Source organism: Peromyscus leucopus, chromosome 15 (assembly GCF_004664715.2).
Source record: "Peromyscus leucopus breed LL Stock chromosome 15, UCI_PerLeu_2.1, whole genome shotgun sequence".
NCBI classification, from domain to species: Eukaryota; Metazoa; Chordata; class Mammalia; order Rodentia; family Cricetidae; genus Peromyscus; species Peromyscus leucopus.
This window is the reverse complement of record NC_051076.1, coordinates 34,651,430-34,674,893: the sequence shown is the minus strand read 5'-3', so window position 1 is coordinate 34,674,893 and position 23,464 is coordinate 34,651,430. Positions and strand designations below refer to the sequence as shown.

At 40.8% G+C, this 23,464-nt stretch overlaps 1 protein-coding gene across 7 annotated transcripts in view; it reads left to right on the top strand.

Moving 5' to 3' along the window:
* The first annotated feature begins 108 nt into the window (after positions 1-108).
* The window catches only part of Nme7 (NME/NM23 family member 7), a 145,662-nt gene continuing 122,306 nt past the window's right edge, over positions 109-23,464 (top strand). Inside the window, exons 1-3 of one of the 7 annotated variants that reach the window (XM_037211305.1) lie at positions 109-193; positions 704-893; positions 7,175-7,272. In XM_037211305.1, the coding sequence (XP_037067200.1) occupies positions 7,201-7,272 (72 nt within the window). In that variant the 5' untranslated portion in view covers positions 109-193; positions 704-893; positions 7,175-7,200. Of the gene's footprint in view, positions 388-703; positions 894-7,174; positions 7,273-23,464 lie in introns of all 7 variants that reach the window. The other 6 variants (XM_028864397.2, XM_028864401.2, XM_037211308.1 and 3 more) reach the window with 6 other exon arrangements.

Genomic DNA, 23,464 nt, shown 5'->3' with positions numbered 1-23,464 from the left:
AGAGACACAGAGTCGGCTATGTATCGACTCAGTAAGTGAAAGGCTTACTTAAAAAAAAAGAAAAGAAAAGAAAAAAAGTATCAATATATAAAGAAAGCCGTGTGTAGGCTTAAACTTCCGGGTCACTAACAACCAAACGGATGTGGCTACGTTGGAAGGGAGAAGGTGGCGTCGCGTTGCCCCAGGCGATGAGGTAAAGGGTGGGTCTTTGTGAGGATGGGCGGGGCCTGATTACTCCCAGCCAATGGAGACGAAGTGGCCTGGAGGCGGTGTTGGATAGGGCCTGGAGGAAGGCGGGGCTTGTGTTGCTAGAGGAACCGTATCATTCGCGGTGTTGTCTTCCTGTCCAGATATAACTATTTCCTGTGCTGAGATCCACAAACTATGGTGAGTATTACAGGAGGCTTGAAGAAAGGCTCCTGGGCCCTGGTTACCGAGCGTCCAAGTCTTCGGGCGTTGGGCACTCAGAGGCGACCCCATGCCTTCCTTCTTCACTGCCTTATCTCGCTATGCGCAGTTACTTCTGTCCGTTCTCCCCGTTTTGTCCTGCAGCACCCTAACTTCCACTTTAGCGCCACTAAAACCTCAAGTTAGAGTAACGTAACAGAAAGTAAAGGGGGAAAGATTTGGAATCTAACAACACCCGAGGAGACATTATTTAGATTTTATAAGTTTGCATTGTCCATCTTTTGCATGTCTCAAGAGTGCAGCCTCAGACCGACGTGGTGGTGTCCCAACACTAACTGGATGTGAATCTCCCTAAATACTGGAGCCTCTTCTCCCAAGTGGTGGAGTTCTGCCTTGCATCTCCTACCAGGACCGTCTAATAATAGATGTCTGCTGGCTCATCTTGTAGTTTATTGCATACTTTCCAGGCCTCCGTACTTTAGCAGGTATGTCTTTCACGATTACTTGGAGAGCTTCTAGAATGCATGAGCACCACCATAAATTGTGACTGAATACGAATGGGGCTTGATAATTTGCCTTTTTAATGAGCCTTTGGGTGGTTTTAATTCACCCACTGCTCCACTACACAAGAGTTCTAGTTAACTCATCTTCAGTCTTCTCAGCACTTGAGGATGGTGGACTGGACATAGTAAATTATTGCCTTCAGATGAGTATAGCTATGACTTAGCAAGAGACATCCTCACATCTCATTGCTCTTCAGCAGTCCTTGTTACCCAGTCTGTCCTTCTTTCCTGTAGAGACCTTTTCAAACCTTCACTTCACAAACCCTATCCCCCTTCCTCTTCTCTCCCTTCCAGTCACTGGACAGATTCTAATAGGCAGTGTGTTCAGTATCAGCTCCTTGTTGATCGATGCTTTTATCCATCCTGTAGCCTTGTATTTCTGCTTTAGAGAAGGGAGTGTCAGGAGATCATCCGTCTACTTTTGCTCTTGATTTCACTTGCTCCCATATATATATACCCATGAAGGAGCACTTGATCTGTTTTATGTGTGTGTGTGAGGGGGTGGATACTGATTATTATGTAAAGTACATTTCTCATTGTGACTCATGATCTATGACAATCAAAACATGGTGTACTTTGAAGAGTAATATACCTTCAGGTAAAAGAGTGGAACTCTCCCGGCATGCAGGTTTATCTTATTCCTCTTTAACTTAGGGATGGTGCTCTTATTATTTGTCAAGAAAACTGAATTTTTAAAAAGCCTAAAAACAGTTAAGTAGAATTGCATGTTTTTCTTGACATCTAGATCTTTCTCCTGTATCATTTGCGGTCAGTCTTTTCTGAGAAGCAGTGAGGTGTTTTTAGAGGCGGGGAAGCTGGATGCCCCTTCTGTGTGTGTGTGCAGTCTAGGCACAGGCAGATAGATGTGTGTATGCGGCGAAGATTCTCTATGGAGGACGGAGGTGGTTCACTTTGCTGTGTGGCTTTCTCATCCCTCTGATTGAATTATGTCACCGGGGTTGGAGAGGAGCTCAGTTGGTGAACTGCTTGTCTTGCAAGCATGAGGACCTGCATTCATTCCCCAAAATGCACATGGAACAAAAGCTAGACATGGTGATCCAGTGCTGGATCCAGTAATCCCAGTACTGGAGAGGCAGAGACAGGTGAACCGGTAAGCCAGCCTACCTTACTTGGTAAGTTCCAGGCCTGTCTCAAAACACAAATAACAAACCTGACTTCTATCCTTGGGACCCACGTCCTGGAAGGAGAGAACCAACTCCCTTAAGTTGTCCTGTGACTTCTCTTCATGTACTCTAATATCCACACACATTCACTATAAATAAGTATAAAAATAATTTTTAAAGGTGGATGGTACCTGAGGAATGGTACCCAAGGATGTCTTCTGGCTTCCATGTGCACACGCACACATGTTCTTGTGTACCTATACATTCATACATAAACATACACACAATGAGTCCTAGGCCAGCCAGAGTCATATAGTGAGACCTTTTCTACACACACACACACACACACACACACACACACACACACACACGGGGCGGGGTGGAGAGAGAGAAAAGAAATTAAGTACTTTGAGGGTATGACATGATGAGATGCATTCAAGGAAGGTTCCTCACAAAGATGTTATTTTCAAACTGAGATTTTAGTAATAGAAGAAATTTTCTGGAGTGGATCTAGAATATTCCATTCTGAACAGAGGCAAGGTTAGTGCAGAGTTACATTAGAGAACCTGGAGGAAGGGAGGACTGGAGAAGGTGGACAGGAACCCAAAATACTGAACTATGTGAAGCTTGGAAAGAACTTTAGATTTTATTTTAGATATACTAAAATAATGTGACTCATATATTTTTTCATTTACTTTTTTTTTTTACCTTGGCTCCACCTTTAAACTTCAGCCATATTAGTTTGGTCTGACAGTGCCATTTCCCCTCTGTTAGCACTATTGAAATTTTCTGGAAATGATTTTTCTCCTCTTCCCTTTGTAGATCAGAGATTCCTAATTTCTCTCCTTATAATTGGCTTTTATAACTTGGTTCTCCTTTTCTGGCTGCTTTTGGTTTCCATAATAGCTTCCATAAGGTGTGGTGAGTGTGTTGATGAGGTGTGATTTTTCTCAGAGGCTCTTATACTGCCCTTCTTGATGGTGCAGCAGCAAACGATTTGAAGTATTGTATTGTCTAGAAATACCTTTACTTCCAATGAGGTAAACTGTTGCTTTCTGCAAACATTGTCTAAATGACCTCATTTCTAAAAGCTGGCTATTTTAGGATCGTCTGTTAGTCAGATGTAAGACAGGACAGCCACTAGAATGTGCCGTTCACCCCCCACTCATTTCTGTTACGTACACTTGCCCATTAAGGTGCTATTATTATCTCTACTGACTCCTCTTGCTTTCTGTTCTAGGTACACTTCTTTATTCTTTAAATATGCTCCTATATGCTTGTGTAATGACTGCAGGCCTCTCTGATGTTTTTACATTTGATTTCATCCTTGTCCATAGACCTAATATAGTCCAATTAAACATATGTGTGTGTGTGTGTGTGTGTGTGTGTATGAGTTATGAATAAAATAGTTTATTCTGCTGTAGAAATATGGAAAACTATTGATTACAATCACTGTTATTATTTGGATAAAACTCCCTAGGCACATATTTATGTATGTGTATACTTGTGTATATGTGATTCTACCATATATATTGTTTTTAAAATATGTTTTTCCTCACTTAATAAATCTTGTATGTTTTTTCTGGATTAGTTTTAAGAACTACATTTTATATTTTCATTTTTTCCTCATTAAATCAATCCACATATTAATTTGTTGTATTATCACTCTATATAACATATTTTACACATGTCCATTATTTCTTTAGAATAAATTAGAAAGGTAATAACTAAGTGAGAGACCCTGTGCATTGTTTTTTTTTTTTTTTTTTTTTTTTTGTGAGACGTTCTGTAGCTTCGCTCTGAGCTCACTTGTAGCCAGCTGCTCGACCACAGATCCCCTCTCTCCCATGCTAAAGCCCCCCCCCCCCTGACCTGTGCATTGTTAAGATTTTGATATGCTGCCAAATTACCCCCAAGAAAGTTTCACCAATTTGTTCTCTGCCAGATGAATGCCAGGGTTCCTGTTTCTCTAACACTCAGAAGTGGTGTTTCTATTCATTGCATACATACACTTAACAATAGATTTGATCTTTTACTGAGAAGCCCTCTTGTCTGTCTTAGAATATTGAGAAAGATCACAAATTGCGGCATGTTGTATAAATGAAAGTAACTGTTAATACTTACCTATAATATCTCTCTGTAATTGTGTTTTCATATCTTTCATAAAGTGTTAAGATTTGAAATGTATTGTCTGTTTGAAATGAATAAGTTCACAGCTGGCTTACAAACCCTTTACTCATGCAAAAGTTACCTAGCCCTCCCTTGGAAGAGGCAGTTTGTTGCTGGCCCTGAGCAGAGCTAGAACTGGAGTTTCTCAATCTTTACTGCAGTCCTGGCTTCAGAACCTACCAACCAGGCACTGTGGGGTCTTTGGGGGCCATTGTTTTCTCATCCATAAAATCAGAAAGCGACTTATTATTCAGATTACCTTAAGACACTTTTATGAGCATCAAATAGTGAATGTTTATAAAAAATAATTCATAAACTGTAATGTACTAGCCATATGAAATATATTGTTTTTATCACTGTTTTTATTAATCAGATTACTCCCTAATGAGAAGGTAGTTGGGAGAAATGGGAAGAGATTAAAAATCTAAAACAAGCTTCAGAAATAACCATTTAAAGTTAGCAGTATTCTTGTCCACTTTGACTCTTGAGAAATTTACTTTTGTATATTAAATTCATTTTTCTTCAAGTGCTCTTACAGGTTTATTTTCCTGATGGAAGCAGTTAGAGGCTAGAGAAAAGAAAGGAGAGGATGAGAAATAGGAGGACTTGGTCCTGAGTTCAGTTTTAAGAACCCACATGGTCCAGTGGATGGCCACACACCTGTGAGAACATGGGTTCCACAAATTGGACTTGGTGTGCTACTAAAAGAAAAGGGCCTGGAGTTGAGAAGGGGGGGGGGGGGATGGGAAGTGGATCTGGGAGGAGTTAGAGGGAAGAATGGAGAGTGAATGTGATCAATACACATTGTATGAAATTCTCATAAAATTAGTAAAAATATATTTTAAAAGAACCCATTTGGTTGCTGAGTGCACACTAAAGCAGTGCACACCTTTAATCCTAGCACTTGGGAGGCAGAGGCAGGCAGATCTCCATGTTTGAGGCCAGCCTGGGCTTCATAGTGAGTTCCAAGACAGCCAGGGTTACACAGGAAAACCCTGTCGTGAAAAACTAGACACCCCCCCTCCAAAGTACCCATTGGTTTAGGGGATGGGCAGCTAAACATGTCTGATGTATTTAATTGGGCACTGCATCTGATGTCTGTGGATTTCTACTCAGTTTAAATGTGAATATTTGCTTCTGTAGCTTGTAATTCTTTGATGTTGATTTTCAGTGACATTTGATTGTGAAAATACAATTGGAACATTCAGACCTCATCAATTCCTTCCTACTTGGGTTCAGGGTTATGGCTTTAAAAAAATTAAAGTCCTTCCATCTGGCAAGTTCAGCTCTATTGTTTGTGTCAATCATATTTTTGTTAAGTAACTTACTGCATTTTGCCACGTGCACCTACATTTTTAAAAGATAATTATATTCCTTTGGTATCTGAATACTTTCATGTTTTTATGCAAAGGGAGTGTGGCTTCTATAATTACCTCCAGCTTTAGAGCTACTAAGAGCTTTATGATTTTTTTCAGTATCTTTTCATACACCTGTCATTGAAATTCAAAATGAACTTGGAACAGTTCATTAGAAATGAACACAGGGCATAGGCTCCTGAACTGTCTGATTTTCTGTTGAATTCTCGAAATGTAACACACATATGACATACAAAGATAAGACTTTTTTTTTTTTCCCCTGAGACTGGGTTTCTCTGTGTAACAGCTCTGGCTGTACTGGAACTTGCTTTGTAGACCAGGTTGGCCTTGAACTCACTCAGATCTGCCTGCCTCTGCCTCTGCCTCCTGAGTGCTGAGATTAAAAGTGTGCGCCATCACCTTCTGGCTATGACTAACTTTTTAAAAGCAGGAATAAATCAGGTCATCCTCTTTAAAGAGCTCACAGAGCGAATCTTATTTTAACGTAAGACTAAAGGAGACTTCTAATTTTCTTGTTTGTAAAATGAGGTTGATAAAAACATTAGCTTTATTATAAAGATACTGTTATAATTAAATTATATGATGCTTACCCTAATGCTTTATATTCCATAAGCATATTAATCTTAGCTGTTATTTGCTGCTGTTTTCATTAAATTTGTTTCTGATGATTTCATATAGATGTGTATATTGCTTTCTGATTATTGTCATATTCACCCTCTCTTATCTCTCTCCTACCACAATTAGTAGCCACTCTAGTCCTCTTTCTACATTTTTGTCTTTTTGTTTTGTTAAATGAACCACTGAGTTGACCAAGAGCCATCTACGTGACTAGGAATTTGTAACCATCTATTAGAGCTTACCATCACTGGGTAAATAACTGAAGACCACATCTGACTTTCCCCCAGGATTTACCAGTAGACCGTAGTTCATCAGGGAGAAGTAGGGCCACTTGGACCTTTACCCCATCCATTGTTGCCATTGGACGGGCCCAGTGTGTTGAAGCCCATTTTGATGTGAAATCATGATTGCATTGATTGAATCTTGCTCATAGCAGGTTTCATAGCATTTCTCACAGTATTTGGGCTTTTACAGTGTTTCTGCTCCTCCTCAGCCAGTCTTAGTGGAGGTGGTATGAATGTCCCATTTGCGGTGGAGCACTTTACTGTCACTTAGTTTTAGTGTCTTGAACAGCCATACATCTCTGCATTCACCAATGTTCATTGCAAGAGATTTTTCTTTGATGAAGAATGAGAGTTGCATTCGTCTAGGGGTGTACATAAAAGTACTTAAAAGACAAGTTGGCCCTCAATTTAGCTAACCAACAGTAATAAGTTCCCCCCTCTGCTGTGGGTTAACTGGGTATACATTACCAGATATGAGTTCCCTCTTGGTGGGCAGGCCTGGAAACTGATCAGAGTGCTTGGTTGCCCCCCATTGTTGCTGGGATGAGCACATCTTGCCCAGCAGGTTGGTATTGTAGTTCATAGGGTCTTCATGTGGGTATTGATGGTTATTGATGCCTTTTCTTCCCCAGCAGCCTGCACTCCATCCTCTGGCACCATGAAAGCTGGTCAACAGGGAAGAAGCTTACAGTCCGGTTCCAGTTTGGTTTCTCTGTATCTTGCACCCAAGGTGTGTGATGTCTTCAGCAATAGATTTTTTTTTTTATCAGCTAATTCTGATGGACAATCAAGAGGAATGAAAAGAGCCTGTATTGTGTAAGGAGCCTCTGGGGTCTCTCTAACCAACAACTTAAAGGGAGTCTCCCACAGCTGACATGAGATTTTTGTTTAATAACCCATGGCTATTAGACACAAGCTTCTACTGTTTTGTTGTTGACAAGTATTAAGAGAGATTTAAGAAATGGAGGAACACAGAGGAGAGACTAATCCCTATGACATGATGTTAATTGTCTGTTTATTGTTTTTTCCAATGATGGAGACCAAATCCGGCATCTTGTACTTGCCAGGGAAGCCCTCTACTACTGCACTAAATCCCCAACCCAAGACATGTTAATTAAAGATAACAAAGTTAGTTAACGTGTTATTTTTATTCAGTGACTTTATGCTTTCTTTAACATATGACTATGTATAAATCCAAAATGAAACTTACACATTTTAATGCCAACATCAATTCCCTAAATTTACCAGAAGGCATTTGGAGACGGTAGGAAACCGTGTTGTTATGGTTCATTGTTAGAGTTCAGCTTTGTTACCTGTATAATTAAGTGCATAACAGACTTGCTTTCTCTCTTCTCTGTTAATGGTGGTTTTTCTCATTGACCCCTTTTTTTATTTGTTGTGAGTGTAAAAATACAGATTTTGTTTCTATGAGAAAGTACTTTTGTATATCATCTATTTATTTGTATATGCATTATCTCTATATAAACATACTCTGTTGTTTTGAGACAGAGTCTGTGTTTTTTAGATTTACATATATTCCAGCCACCCTCGCTTTTCCCTTTACTTTAAATGCTCCTTCTTTTCCTTCATACCTGTGCTCAAATGGTACCTCATCAGCAGGTGGGACTTCTGGTCCACCCTTCTAGAGCAACAGCCCTAGCCATTCTCCATCCTGCTTCCTTTCTTCATCTTTTTTCATTTTAGTGCCTGATAAAAACATTACAAAGCTGCAGATTTTTCAAAAATAATGATTGTGTGAAATTCTTAAATTTTTCTCTTTTATGGCAACTAAGAGTTTCAAGTAACCCCCAGAATCTCTGAAGGTTGCTATTATATGCACAGTGAGCATAATTCTGCACACTTGGGGAATAGAAAGAATGAAAATCCCAAGAATGCTGTGAAAAGATAGTTGAGAAGAAAGGAAGTTGACTTCCTATGCAAATCCTCGCTCGTCATTTGCCAGAGAACTTTTTTTTTTTCTTTCTTTCTTTTTTTTTTTTTTGTGTGTGTGTGTGTGGTCAAGGCCTACCCAGTACTGTGGAAAAATCTAGAATTCCAGATCAAAAGGAGATGTTTATTCTGAGAGAAGTCAGGCTTTATTCATGCCCAGTCACTGTTAAATTTCCACTATGTGACATTCACTGTTCTAAACAACCTCTAAAACTTTAAGGAACTATAAAGGCCGAGTTTGGGGAGATATACAATTTTAGACAAAAAGTATATGATGTGATATATCATGGTAAGAAGTATTGCTAATTATGAGAAATGAAGCAATTTATAAGGCTGTGAAGTGAGCAATATAGAAAGGACTGGTAATTGGATAGTCTTGGAAGCCCCTCCACATTGACCAGAATGAAATGATGATGTAGCATCCTCTAGGATCCCTAGAAGGAGATTGGGCCTGTCAGAGAGAATCATCTGTGTAAAGATCCTGGGGTAGTAACTTTGTATGGACTGAGCAGGTTGTATGTATATGTTTAAGAACACACACACAACACTAAAAGGAGGCCATGAATTTGAAAGAGACCGAGGGGGTGGTACACAGGAGGGTTCACAGAGAGGAAAGGGGAGGGGAAAGGAATCAGTTATATTATAGTGTCAAAAATAAAGTAAGAAGATTATAGGATGGGTGAGAGGGTTTGTCTAGGATCCAGTCAGGCCACACAGACCGAATCAGCAGTGAGGAACAGAGTGGTAGCAGATGTGAAGAGGGTTCCAAACTGGAGGACCCAGTGCGGCCTGGCATTGCTGTGCCTTCCATTTGGAAGAGACTTTGAGTTTTTCTAATTCCAATCATTCTGAGACCAACATTGTCAGCTCATGCTTAGTGGACCGTGTGCTCTCTATTAAGGGGGGTCGGAGAGACGGCTCATCAGTTAAGAGCGCTGGCTGCTCTTCCAGATGACACAGGTTCACCCCAGTGGCAGCTCACCACCATCTCTAATTCCAGTTCCAGGGGATCTGATGCCCTCTTCTGGTCTCCACAGGCACTGCATGTATATGTTGCAGAGACATACATCATAGAGGCAAAACATCTCTATACACATAAAAGAAAAATAAATAAAATCTCAAAATACGTGTTCGTACATGTGCACGTTGAGGAAATTGGCTGATAATTTTTAAAAACATGTTTGTGATCTGCTAATGTGGTCTGATTCACACATTTAAAGATGAAGTTCAGTTGAGACATACTTAAGGGCAGTATGTCTTCTGCTCATTGTAGCATTCCCACTTGCTTGTGTGTGCACACTTGTGGTGTGCACATCTGTATGTATGCACATCTGTATGTATGCTCCGCTGGCCCCATGCTGAATTAGCTCTGGTTTCTCAATGAAGGGAAGGACTTAAGATCTTTAGTCAGCCCTAAATAAACAATAATGCATCCAAGCAACGCTAAATGGACTCATCATGTTGCATTTATATATTTATTTATGTGTGTGTGTATGTGTATAATCATAATTAAAAATAGACCATGAATTTGAAGGGTGGAATATGGGAGCAGTTAGAGAGAGGGGACGGAGGGTGAAGTTATGTAATTATATTGTATTGAACTTTTTAAAAAAGAAGCTTTGGTTGGTGCCGTACCAGCAAATGCCCTTGTCAGTTCTTTTACCATCCTCTTCTCTCCTCTTCAGTTCCCTCTTTAATCCTCTTTTATTCTTTAATACCATGTTTCTATAGGTAAGAAAGATATCCAAGTGAAAAGATGAGAGAGGGAGAGGAATAGACATCAGAAACCCAGGAGAGAAAACTGAGACCCTTCTGCATCTGAGAAAGAAACAGAGGTGTCTGCCCCTGCTGGTCACCCCTGCCTTCTCTAGGAGCCCTCTGCCCTTTCTAGGCACGAGGTTCCAGGGAGGGCAGCACTGGTAGAGGTCCTCCCATTTCCAGCCACGTGCCTTGGGGACTTCCCTGTGCCCTGTGCGTTCCTTCTGTCTCCTGGATCTTGGGGGGAGGGGGGGCTGAGAAGAGCTCTGTAACCAGGTTACTCCTAGTGTCTGGGTGTCCGAGTTGACTCATGGAACTCTACTTAGAAGACTATCCTAAGCACTGTCTCTGTGTATTATAGCTAAAGTCTTGTGAGTACAAATTTTAAAAAATCCACATCTTAAAGAGGTTTAGTTAAAAGTTACAGAACTTTAGAGACCTTTCAAGGAGCTTGATGAGATTAATACAAGAACTGAAAAGATTATTTTATATATATACATGCACACAGGTACTCTAGACTAAATCTTTTTATTTGTCTCACGAGGAAGTTATTCTTGAAATAGCTAGTAGACTTTTTAAAAATTGTTTTCTTCTTGTGTCTTTGGTTTAGGTATTAGGAGGCAGGTGAAGAGAACTGACTGTCATTCACCTTCCGTGACAGTGGACGTTTGAACCCGATAATCTTATCAGTGGCTAAAAACCAAGGCTTCACAAGTGCTTGAGGATGACCTGGGAAAAAGACAAAAAGTTCAGATTAGGTCCTTTTTAAATGTGAGGGATTAGAAATTGTTGACCTGACCTGGTATGAAGAGGATATATTCGAACCAAGACAACCACTTTAACTTAGGAATCGGAATGGGAGGGAAGCCTGTTGCCTTCATAGTTACTTTCATGGACTGTTGAAGGCTGCACTGTGTTTATAGCTCTTCTTGTAATACTGTCCTGCGGCCCTGTGTGGTGACACATGCTTTTAATCCCAGCAGTAAGGAGACTAAGGCAGGTGATCTCTGTAAGCTCCAAGCTAGCCTGGTTTACAGAGTGAGTTCCAGGACAGTGAGGGCTGTTACACAGAGAAATGCTGCCTCAGAAAACAAAACAAAACAAAAACCAACCAAACAAAAACCCAAGAATTTCCTGGGGTTTGTGAACACTCATGGTGACTCAGCTCCACGGTGACAAGACCTGGGTTGAAGGTTTTTTGGTGTTTTTATCTTAGAGCTCTGTATTCTTTTGCGCCATAGTCAGGGCCAAGATGTTTAACTTTTTTTTTTTTTTCTTCTTCTTTAATTCTAGGGAATGACTCCAGCTTTCACGTAGCCGTACAAAGACATTTTAACTTTGGTTTTGAAAACCTTCAGCTTCTAGGATATAGGAGTGACACACATACGCTTTTTTGTTTTGTTTTTGTTTTTGTACAAAAAGTCATGATTCACATGGTGCTGTTTGACCAGGCACTTTGCAAACTTACTATGATTTAGCTCAGGATTAAATGGATGAGGGTACCAGCTATGGTGACGCGTAACCATAGTGAACACTAGGTGGCGCTCCTCCATCACTGGATGATGTCCTTTTTGGCTCATCTTCAGTGTTTGTTAATTTTAGTCATATTGGTGTGCCATTCAGATGCCATCCTTGTAGAAATCAGGAGTGCACATCACCACAGATTGTCTCGTAAAAGTGAAAGAGAAACTTTTTCTTCCCAAATCAAAAGAAAAATATAAATAATGAATTCTATTGGATTAAACTTGAAAATAGCATTTTTGAAATTTGTTTTGCTACCAAAATGTTGTTTGACTTACTGAAAAATAAGTAAGCCTTTAACATAAAATAATTTCTGAGTTATGTGAGATAATGTAGGCAAATGCATGGGAGAAAATACTATCCTATAGGTACCTCTTCAGGTAGACTCTGATCATCGCTGTTATTAACACTTGCTGGTATACAGAGGCTTTGATCACTGTGCAGAAGGGTGTTCGCGCTTACAGCCACTTGATCCCTTACCGTGAACACGCCATTTCCACCAGTAATGAGTATTCAGCTGTCCTTTGCTCTTGACAGAAATGCAAATAGAGTCAGTAGTGACTTAGGCCGAGCGGTGATAGTTGCAGCGCATGCAAGCCCGTATGTGCATTTGGTGTCTGCAGCAGTTCGGCACACAAAACAGAGGAGAACCACAAACCCGGGACCTGTCTGCTCTGTCAGCTCTGTCCCGCTTTGTCCCTGCTCCTAGAGCTGTTTGGTGCCATGTGTAGACTTGCAGTGGGCCCTGCAGGATTGGGGGTGAGCTCCAGGTGTGCCCGTGTGCTGCACCCTTCCTAATCCAGGGGACAGAATGTTCTGAGAAAAGCACAGCCTTCTCTACAGGCACAGACTAGAAACACTTTAACCAGTGACACTGCTTATCTGCGCCATTCACCCCGGAGAGAAAAGTGAGAGAGAGAGAGAGTATTCGGGGATGGCTTGGCCTTTCTAAAATCATCAAGGTCAGTTTAAGGCCACAGTGGAGACAGGGTCCCTTCCATCTGCCATTCTTACTCCAGCTTCAGGATGTGGTGCCTTTTTGTTTCTCGGACTTGCCCAACTCCATCTTTCCCGTCATAGCTTTAGACATCGTTTCTTCCTGGGATGCTTTTCTGCATGACTGGCTTCTCCTTGTTCTGATATTGCTTCATAAAGAGACCTTAATTATCTCTCCTAGTTGAAGATGAGTTTTTTACCTCTCTGCCTAAAGTTTAACACATATACTTACTTATTCCCTTGTCCTTATAGCATTTATTATGACAAGTATTATGTTACTTGTTTTTTAATTCTATGCAATGTATGAGGAGAGGTAGGAAATGAGTAGCTGTGGTCTATACTAATAGGATCCTGTCTGTTTTGAATATCCCAAGTGTCTGTTGTAGTACCTGACAAAGAGAAGTCCTGGTATTTGTTAAGCAAATGAAAAAAAAAATGAGTATGTTCAACCTTTAAAATGTCTAGCCTTCCCTTTGTGATTACCAGTGAATAAGTTCAGCTTTTCAAAAGTATTCGGTTGCACATTCTGTACACTATAGATATATGTAGTCTTTTCAGATGCATCCTTGAACCAGACAGACATTTAGCAGGGGAAATACTCAGTGAGCATTAACTAGCCTGTCTGTTGCACTTGAAGATAGTAAGAGCTTCAGGGAAATGGGTAGTGGGAGTTGTGAGTAGTGCTACTGGTGGGGATACGATTTCAAGGAAGGTGGCCAGGATCACTCTTGTAGAGAAGATGAGAAAGAATGAGCCATGGAGATGTTGGAGGGAAGATATTCCAGGAAGTACGAGAGCCTTAGGTGTAGGAAGTAGGGAGTTGGAAAGGCTGTGAGGTGAATCAAGGATCTGTGTGACTAAGACAATGTAAGCAGGAGAGGCCATTGTGGGGGGTCCGCTCAGACAGGTAATTAGAAGACAGATCTTGCAGGGTTTGGATGAAATGGAGATGTGCCATAGTCATGGACTAGAAGACTCAATATTCCAACAAGGTAGATAGACTGAGTGCAATCCCTGGTAAGCTCCCAGAGGGTATTTTTGCAAAAGTTGACAAGCTCGTCTTAAATCTGATTTGGTAACACGAAGGACTCAAATTAGCCAAGACAGTGTGTACAGGTGTGTGCATGAGTGTACATGAGAAGGCCAGAGGTTGACACAGGATGTCTTCCTCATTTACTGTCTACCTTATTTTTTGAGACAGTCTCTCTTACTGGACCTGGAACTCACTAATAAGGCTAAGTTGCTTGGCCAGCAAGCCTCCGAGTTCTACCCATCTCCACCTCCCAAGTGCTAGAACTACAGGTATGTGCTGACATAGTCAGCTATTTTACACGTGTGCTAGGAACCAAACTTAGGTTTTCACGCTTGCATGTTATCATTTTACCAACTGAGCCATCTTTCCCAACCCCGGCCAAGACAATCTTTTAAGAATATGAAATTGGAAGACTTACCTTTCCTGGTTTGAAACGTATAAAGTTTCAGTACTCCAGACATAGTGATATGGCGTAGGAATGGGCTGAATGATGAGTGGAACAGAGTTCAGAGCCCAGGGGATAAATTGGTTTTTGACAAAAATGCCAGCACCATTCATTGAGGTAAAAGTAGTATTTGAACAGCTATTTCTGGGACAGTTGAATATTTTTGTGTACAAGGATCCATTTAAACTCTTAACTTGCATCACACATGAAAAGTAGCTAAAAACAAACCAACAACAACAAAAAACATAGACCTAAATATAAGACCCCAAATCAGAAATCTCTTAGAATGAAGTATAGGTCTCCATCCTGCAGTATTGTGTCAAGCAAAGCTTTCTTGGATATGACATCAAAATCACAAGTCACCAGTACTTATCCCCTTCCCTGTGAAATGTTCTAGAACTGTACATGTGAAATGGGGTGTGGGGTGTGGGGAGCTTCTGAAGTACCATGTCTAGAGCCTGGCTGGACACAGCTATGAACACCTGAGTGGAAGAAACGGCATAAGGGAATGCATTACCAAGTGTGGGCAGAGTTAGAGAAGCTGCCAGAGCAGGTCTAGGCAACAGCAGAGAGCTGGAGTGGAGGGGCCGGCTGACAGGAGCTGTGGGCTTCTGTGGAGCTCAGCGACTCCATGGGAGCTGCCCGGGAGTTGAGAAAATAAACATCTCCCCCCCCCCCCTTCGGCCATTGTCTCCTAGCAAATCCACGTGAAAGCTGCAAGGTAAAGGAGTCCTTTGAGGAAGGAAGTCCATGTAGGTCGCCTGCCCAGTGCCAACTATAGACTAGCTGATTGAAGGTCCGGAGGGACAGATGGAAACTATCCAGCACTTACATTTCCAGGCCTAGTGGTGTAGTGGTTAGGGGAGAGTCATTAACTTTTATCCTCAAGTGTGCTTATGACCTTCATGATTGCAGAGCTTAGAGATAGCATTTATAGTGATATTTTCTTTGCTATCACATGGTTTATAGCCCAACTGGAGTCAATTCTGTAATTGAGTATTAAGTATAACTAGTATATGATTACTTTGGAGTTATTGTGCTACATATATTCAGAGCCAGCGTTTCTGTTTTGTCTCAGGTCCATTTCTCTTTCAGTGTTGTGGTGAGTTGACGACAAGCAGTCCCTAAGGGCAGTCCTTGTCCTGGCGTTACCTAACACCGCATCACTGTGTTCTCCACGGTGCTAGCCAGGGAAGACATAAGTAAGGGGCAAAGGGGGATCTTCAGATTCTTCCTGGAAATACATAATGAAAAAGTTACAAGTATTACTTTCGAGCCTTTTAGGATACGGAATATTTGATTTTTGCCATTTTACCAAGATTATCATGCATTATTTATTTCTTTGGACATTTATTTCAGTGTTTGTTTGATGTTTTAAAGGCCTCAGAACTACCCATGTCACCAAGAACATTCAAAAGAAGTCAGTGATAGTCACTATCTTCTAGAAGCCTGTAATCTGGTTATAGGGAGAATTTTAATTGCACAAGCCTTCCAGATGACAAGCCAGTGTTTTACTGTGGGAAATTCGTCTGTCCCACGAGGAAACAAGGGTCCTTGTAAAGCTGGGCCGGGTGACAAGTCCCAAAGCTCTTGCCAACTCACTTATCTGCACTTTGGTTTCCTCATTGTTAATGTCCCTTTGATATCTGGGCCTCTGAAAATCAAATCACAAGTTCAGAAATACCCCTTGGCTGGAGTTGGTGTGGAAAGACTTCACAGGAATTGTGTTTGCTTTAAGGCGTCTGAAGCAGTGTTTGCCCTTGATTTTCAGAGAGCTTTCCCTTAATACAAGTGTGTGACTTTGATTTTTCACATGGCAGTGACCTCAGAAGTCAAGAGATTTTTTTTTTTTTTAAAGGATAGGGTTCAAAAAGAAGTTTAAAAACAAAAGCCTTTTCTGGATGGGTACTTACTGTGACCATGGTTCTTTCAGCTTCTCTTCACTCCACCCTTTAAAAAGTGGAAGCAAGAGTGAAGGTGATCGTGCGTCTGTCAGCATCACCTCTGCAGGAAACACATGAGTTCATGTATCGATTGTTTTGTTTTGTTTTTCGGTCTTTTTAAGACAGTGGTCTTAGTAGATAGCCCAGGCTGGCCTGGAGCTCCCTGTGAGTGCAGGCTGGCTTTGAACTCACAATCCTCTCGCCTTTGCCTTCAGAGTCCTGGGATTTCGAGTGTAAGCCACACCATTTGCTGGTGCTGCTGCTGTGCTCTGTTTTAAGCCACACAATGAAAACTGGTCTTGAACTGGAGCTCTGTCGCCTCCGCTTCCCAGGTGTTTGGATTTTGGAAGTGCATCTTGTGAAGAATAAGTATAAAACAAGTTATTGCTTAAAATCTTGTTCGGTTGCCATGTTTCCATTTCCTGTGATTACTGTGCCGTATCTAAGCGTGGTAGGAATTGCTGGCTTGTTTGCCTACTGTGTCTGGTAATAAATTTTTAATGATTCACTATATTCTCGGAATGTTCGAGGCAAAATGAAGTTTGTTCTTCGCCAGCCACTTTTTGCTCTGCCTTACTGGAAGCAGCTGGCTGGAGGCGGCAGGTTCTCAGGTGTGGCCAACTTCTGATGGAGCTGGATAAAGTCATTCAGGGCGGGTAGAGGCCCAGAGGCCCAGACTAGTTTAGTAGCCTGTTGAACTGTAACCTTTATTGCCTCAGAAGCTAATGAAGTCACGGAGAAGCTTATAATTGTTATGACAGATTAAGAGCAGGTACCGATTCTGAACATGCAGATTCTGAAAGTCGATTTTTAGCTAGTTCAAGATATTTCTCTATGATATATACATCCATTTGTGTGTGGTATAAGCAAGGAGCATTTATGTATGAGCAAAAATGTCTTATTGCCTGTTGTGAAATGTTTTTACTTGAAATAGAGAATAAAACGCTACTGTGTATTAAAACATGTGTATATTCAGTGCTGCGTTAGACTTGCGTCTGAGAGCATGGCCTGATTTCTGTTGCTATGTTGCTGTTTTTGCTCTAATGGAGGATTGAAATGGCAAGATGTATCTGCCAGTACTGAAGCTGCGAGTGCTGTGCCTATGGACTGCCGAGTCGGACTTTTCTTCGAGGCCTCTTTTCATCTTTTTTTTCCCTTTTTCACATTTATTGATTTATATATGTGCATGCATGTGTGTGTGTGTGTGTGTGCAAGCGCGTGTGTGTGTGCGCACGTGTGTGTGCGCACGTGTGTGTGTGTGTGTGTGTGTGTGTGTGTGTGTGTGTACACGGGGATCAGAGGACAGCTCTCTAGAGCCCGTTCTCTTTTTCTATCATGTGGGTCTTGGAGCTCAAACTAAGTCCATCTCCGCTTCTGGCAAGCTCCTTATTTGCTGAGCTATCTCACTGACCCATTTCACCATCCCACGGCGAGGGGTTAAGAGCATGTGCTCTGAAATCCAGCTGCCTGGGTTCACCTGTCTGCAGGCTCTGTAATCGTCTTTGTAAAAGGGAAACTCTAGTACTGTCCAGGTAAAATGCAGAAGGCTTCAGGCCAGTGCCCGGTGGAAAGTGCCGCTTCTTTACACCGTTGGTTTCCTTACCATGTTGGACTGTAAGGATTTGTTTATGTGGGGGTATCATGGTCCTGATGTCTTAATTTCAGAAATCTCTTCTTAGAATTCACAGGATTGGCCACAGAATTGTGTATAAGGGAAGAAGTTGATAAATGTTTTTGGAATGAATAATGATTACACAAATTGAGTATCCAGTTAGGTCTGTCTGTATTTGAACTGAAAGAGATAAAATAGACATTGAGTTCTTAAAAGAATCAAATAGATTTGGAGGCAGAACAATAAGTTGAATCTCTGAACTATTTTAATCTCACTTTTCTGTTGGAAAAATAGGTGTTTAGTTAGAATTATGTATAAGGTTATTAGTGTGCATTATTATAAACACATGTATATTATTGTACATACATTATAAATCATCTGTAGTAATAAATCTCCAATGAGCTAGCGTAACACTGAGTAGAGGTAGAAATACTGAGATCTTTTCCAGCCTTCAGCAGCACATCCAGTTCTCCCCAGATTCCTGACTTCGGGAAGGTCACTTTGTCAGACCCTTCATCAGTACTGTTGTTCAACTTTGCTGCGTCCAGTTTCTTCTTCTGGAAAATGACAATTTACTAGGGCTCTCATAAGGACTGTGTAGTGCTACATGGCGAAAACGTGCAGTGCCGCTTCGTATAAGGGCCCAGAGCTGCTGTCATTTTTTTGTGGAGAGGGGTGGAAATTTCTTGAGAATGTTCAAGAAATTATGAACTTTTGTCTATTTTAATATATTTTTATTCCTAGACTCTTAATCTGTTACTCCAGTTAGTAACAGGAGGCTACACTTTCATGTATGTCTAAATGTAAGAAGTTGTACCTTCAAATTCAGTACGTCTAACTGTACTGTCTTCGTCTGTTCCCCTGAAAGTGTCTCCATTCTCTCACTTACTTTGAGTTGAGATTTTGAAAACAGTTCTCTCTCTTGTAGCTAGAGTTTTCCTGCCTGGCCCATAGTCAGGACAAATCTCTTTCACTCGCCAGTCCCACAGCTGCTCAGACCCAACCCAAGTAAACACAGAGACTTATATTGCTTACAAACTGTATGGCCGTGGCAGGCTTCTTGCTAACTGTTCTTATAGCTTAAATTAATCCATTTCCATAAATCTATACCTTTCCACATGGCTCATGGCTTACCGGCATCTTCACATGCTGCTTGCCCTGGCGGAGGCTGGTAGTGTCTCTGACTCAGCCTTCCACTTCCCAGAATTCTTCTCCTCCTTGTCCCGCCTATACTTCCTCCTGCCTGACTACTGGCCAATCAGTGTTTTATTTACTAACCAATCAGAGCAACACATTTGCCATACAGAGCATCCCACAGCGCTCTCTCTCTCTCTCTCTCTCTCTCTCTCTCTCTCTCTCCTCTCTCTTTTCCTCAGATTCTCCCTGCCTCTCATTGCTCTATTACTAATTACTAACTTAACATGTGGTTTTTTTTCCAGTCATCCTTGCTGTCATTCCTCTTAGACATGACTTAAAGTAGCTAGTCTTAGTTGATCTTTCTCTTTTAGACACCCTTTTCTCCCGTCCCTCTGTCTGTTCATCTATCCATCTATTCAGTATACTGGAAAACTTATTGAGCACCTAGCTTGCCAGGGTCTTTTCTAATCTCCAGAGATACAGTTTTTGTTGTTGTTCTCAAGAGTGTATATCCCGATTAAGATAAATATTAATCATGGCCTTCTTGATCCTGTTTTTTTATTTATAATGTTCACTGACCCAGTGATTCATTGTTCCATTTTGTCTTTAAAATCTAAGCACATTGTTGATCAATATTTTTATGTTCTTTGTAAGATCTCAGATTTACAGTCAGACCTGTGCTCATCCTTAGCCCGGCACTCTGTGGCTTTTGACATGGTGACTATGTTAGTTATACGTTTTGTTGGTATGAAAAAATACCCAAGGAAAGTAACTTAGAGAAGAGGTTTAGTTTGGTTTATAGTAGGAGGACACAGTCCATCATGATGAAGAAGTCATGGCTGTCAGAGCTTGAGGCAGCTGGTCACGTTGTGTCTGCAGTTAGGAAGCAGCACCAGATGAATTCCGGTGCTCAGCTTCTTTTGGCCCTTTTCATTCAGGTCAGCACGCCAGCCTAAAGGAATAGTCCTGCCCACATTTAGGGTGGGTCTTCCTACCTTAACTAACCTAATCTAGAAACCGTCTCCCAGACAGACAGCTGGGGAAGGTATGTCTGCTGGGTGTGTCTATTGTCAAATGTTGACTCTATTAATGCCTTGGTCATGAGATACCTGCCCTGGTCTAGAAATGAGAGAAATGAATTCCTGCTATTATGAGCTTTTTTTTTTTTTTTTTTTTTTTTTTTTTTTTTAGCAGCCCAAACAGACTAAGATACTGCCTGAAAACAAAGAGGTGACTGGGACTCCCAAGTTCAGGAAAGTCATGGATGGTACTATTGAGGTGAAACTACACAGAACAGAGTTCCACCTACAATTCCCATTTGAAAAGGAAGCACTCTTTCTGAGAACACATCTAAAACACTGCTCAGTGAAGCAACCATGATCCCTCAGTGAGATGAAGGACTAACCATCAAGAACAATCACTTCCACAGAACTAATTTAGCAATGAAATATCAAGTCTCAAATGCATAGTATGCTAATGTTTATTTTACTTGAACCTGTGAGTCATAACTCATGTCACTTAAAATTTTCATCTCCACAATGACTGCTTTATTTAAAATTCCCTGTAAGCTTATCATATTCATTATATTTCCCCATTTTCTGAAGGACTGAGAATGAACTTTTGTATAGTTCTCCTTTCCTACGTATGTCACAGTTCACCCATTTTCTACCAATCAGTAAAAGTTTCTTTATAGGTAGTGCCTTCTTCCTGCAATCCAATATGGGACCAGAGTAAGGCAGCTTTCTGAGGTCACTTGTGTAAGGGTAGTTGTAGGTGGAGGGTTTGTTTTTTTGTTTGTTTGTTTGTTTGTTTGTTTTTTGAGACTGCCAACTGGCTCCCAAATAACCACTCAGTGACTTTTTACTAATTATAAATGCTTGGCCGATAGCTTAGGCTTGCTACTAGCTGACTCTTACATTTTAAATAAACCCATATTTTTTATCTACCCTCTGCTACGTGGCAGTACCCTTTTTCTACATGACACAGTCATCTTGCTTCCTTTGTGTCTACTCAACATTCCTGAGGCTCTGCCCTTCTTCCCAATGTCCTCTCTATCTTCCTGTCCCACCTATACCTCCTGCCTAGCTACTGGCCAGTCAGCTCTTTTATTAAACCAATCAAAAGGCGCCTTGGCAAAAACACATCTTCACAATGTACAAAAAAATCTTTTTTTCCATAACAGGTAGTAAACCTTCAAAGACTGCACTTACTCATAACACCTCACACTGATTATTAGGTTTGTAACATATGAATTTCATGGAGATACAAACATTCACACTGTAGCAGGCACCTAGCCATAGCATATGCATGGTGGGTCAGTAGCCAAGATGATTAAAATATCTCTCAGAAATTAATCCTTCAGCTCTTTGTATATACAATTATTTCCCATTATAGTTTGTTTTGAATTTGGTACATTTATGTTAGTAGCTGATATGTTACTTGGTTCCTATTGGGAAACACACACACACACACACACACGCACACACACACACACACACACACACACACAGAGTTCTTGGAGGGAATGGTAAGGAGAAGATGTGCCTTGTGGGAGAAGACTGTATATAAATAGGAGATGGTAATGCAGTAGTTTTAAAAAATTCTTGGCCTTGTTTTGTAGATTATACAAACAGTCTGGTTGATTCATTATCAGTGTTAAAAAAAATAAAAGGTCGGACTGGAGAGATAGCTCAGCAGTTAAGAGCACTGGCTGCTCTTCCAAAGGTTCTGAGTTCAATTCCCAGCAACCACATGGTGGCTCACAACCATCTATAATGACATCTGGTGCCCTCTTCTAGCATGTAGGCAGAACACTGTATACATATTAAATAAATCTTTAAAAAATTAAAAAATAAAAAGGTTGAGGAGCTAGAAAGGTGGCTTCATGGTTAGGAGCACTGGTTGTTCTTCCAGAGGACCTGGGTTCAATTCCTAGCACCCACATGGCAGCTCACAGCTGTCTATAACTCCAGTTTTAGGGGATCCAGCACCATCAGACAGACACACATGCAGACAAAATACCAGTACATATAGAAAAAAAAATGAATGAATGGATAAATAAATTAATTAAATAAATTAAATAAATAAATAAATGATCATACAACAGAAAATATGTTGCAAGAAATTTTTCAGTAATTTTGCTAGGTGTACATTGGATCATAAAGTGAAGTTATTGTTACAGTAGTTTAAAGTTTGTAGGTAGCTGGCGAGATAGCTCAGTCATTGAAGTACCTGCCTAAGCTTGCATCCCCAGAACCCGTGTAACACCATGGAAGAAGCCAGGTGAGGTGGCATTCAACTGTAGTCCTAAGGATAGAGAGACAGAGACAGAGGGTTCCTAGAGCTCACTGGCCAGCCAGTCTAGTCAAATCGGTGAGCTCCAGCTTCTGTGAGAGATCCTGTGTCAAAAACAATGTAGAAAGCAATAGAGGAAAACATTCAGCATTGATGTCTGGTTTACACACACCCACATACACAGTGTGAAGCCATCATTATAATAGACTTTTCAATATCTAGGAAAATAATATAAGACTATATATCCACTCCTAAATTCTGCATACATTTCATTTTATTTCTTGGTATATGTTGTGTGTTTGTATGCACATGGGCATGAGGATGCAAATGCCTTAAGAACATGTACAGAGGCCAAAGTTGACACTGGTATCTTCTATCACTCTTACTTTATTTTTTGAAAAAAACCTCTCACTGATCATGGAGCTCATTGATTTAGCTAGGCTGCTCTCCATCCCCAGTGAGCTCCAGGGATGGCCCTATCTCCACCTTTTCCTGGTGCTGGAGTTACAGAAGCCTGCTGCCGCACTGGGCTCTTATGTAGGTTCTGGAGATCCAAACACAGGTCCCGGTGCTGTGCGGCAGACAGTTTATCTCCAAACCTTGCTTTTCTGGTTTTTAAATAATTTTGAACGCTAGCAATGCATCTTTTCTCAGTTAAGTCTAAGGTCCTTTAGCCATCTTATTCAGCTTTATAAACATCTTCTCTTCAATCATATTTGAATATAAATAGCTTTCAATGTTTTCCTTTTAACAGTGACCCTTTGCACTTGTATTAAATGTGCAAGCAGCAGCATTAATGTTTCTATTCTTCCCACTTTCAGGAAATACAAGTGTAACATTGTATCAGTCATGTATTTGAGGATTGGCATGTAATTTCATTGAATGAATTTCTTTGAAAAACACATTATTTAGGATAGTGTTCTCTGTTACTGTTTGAAGCCAAAACTTCCCAAGTACTGTTACTCCAGACGCATTCCTCAGTAACTGCTAGTGCTGTGTCGTTCTGTGCCAGCAACCCTTCACAATTATGAAGGTGAAGTCAAGGCATTGCCAAACACCCACTGGAGTTCTGAACTCACATTACTACACCATACTACTGTTTGTACCAAATTTTGCTTTTTTTTTTTTTTTAGCAAGCCTTTCTATCCCATGAACTAATTTTCACTCCCTAGATTCATATAATTTTGTATCAAATTTAGGCAACAATGGGCTTAATAATGGCATTTTTTTTTT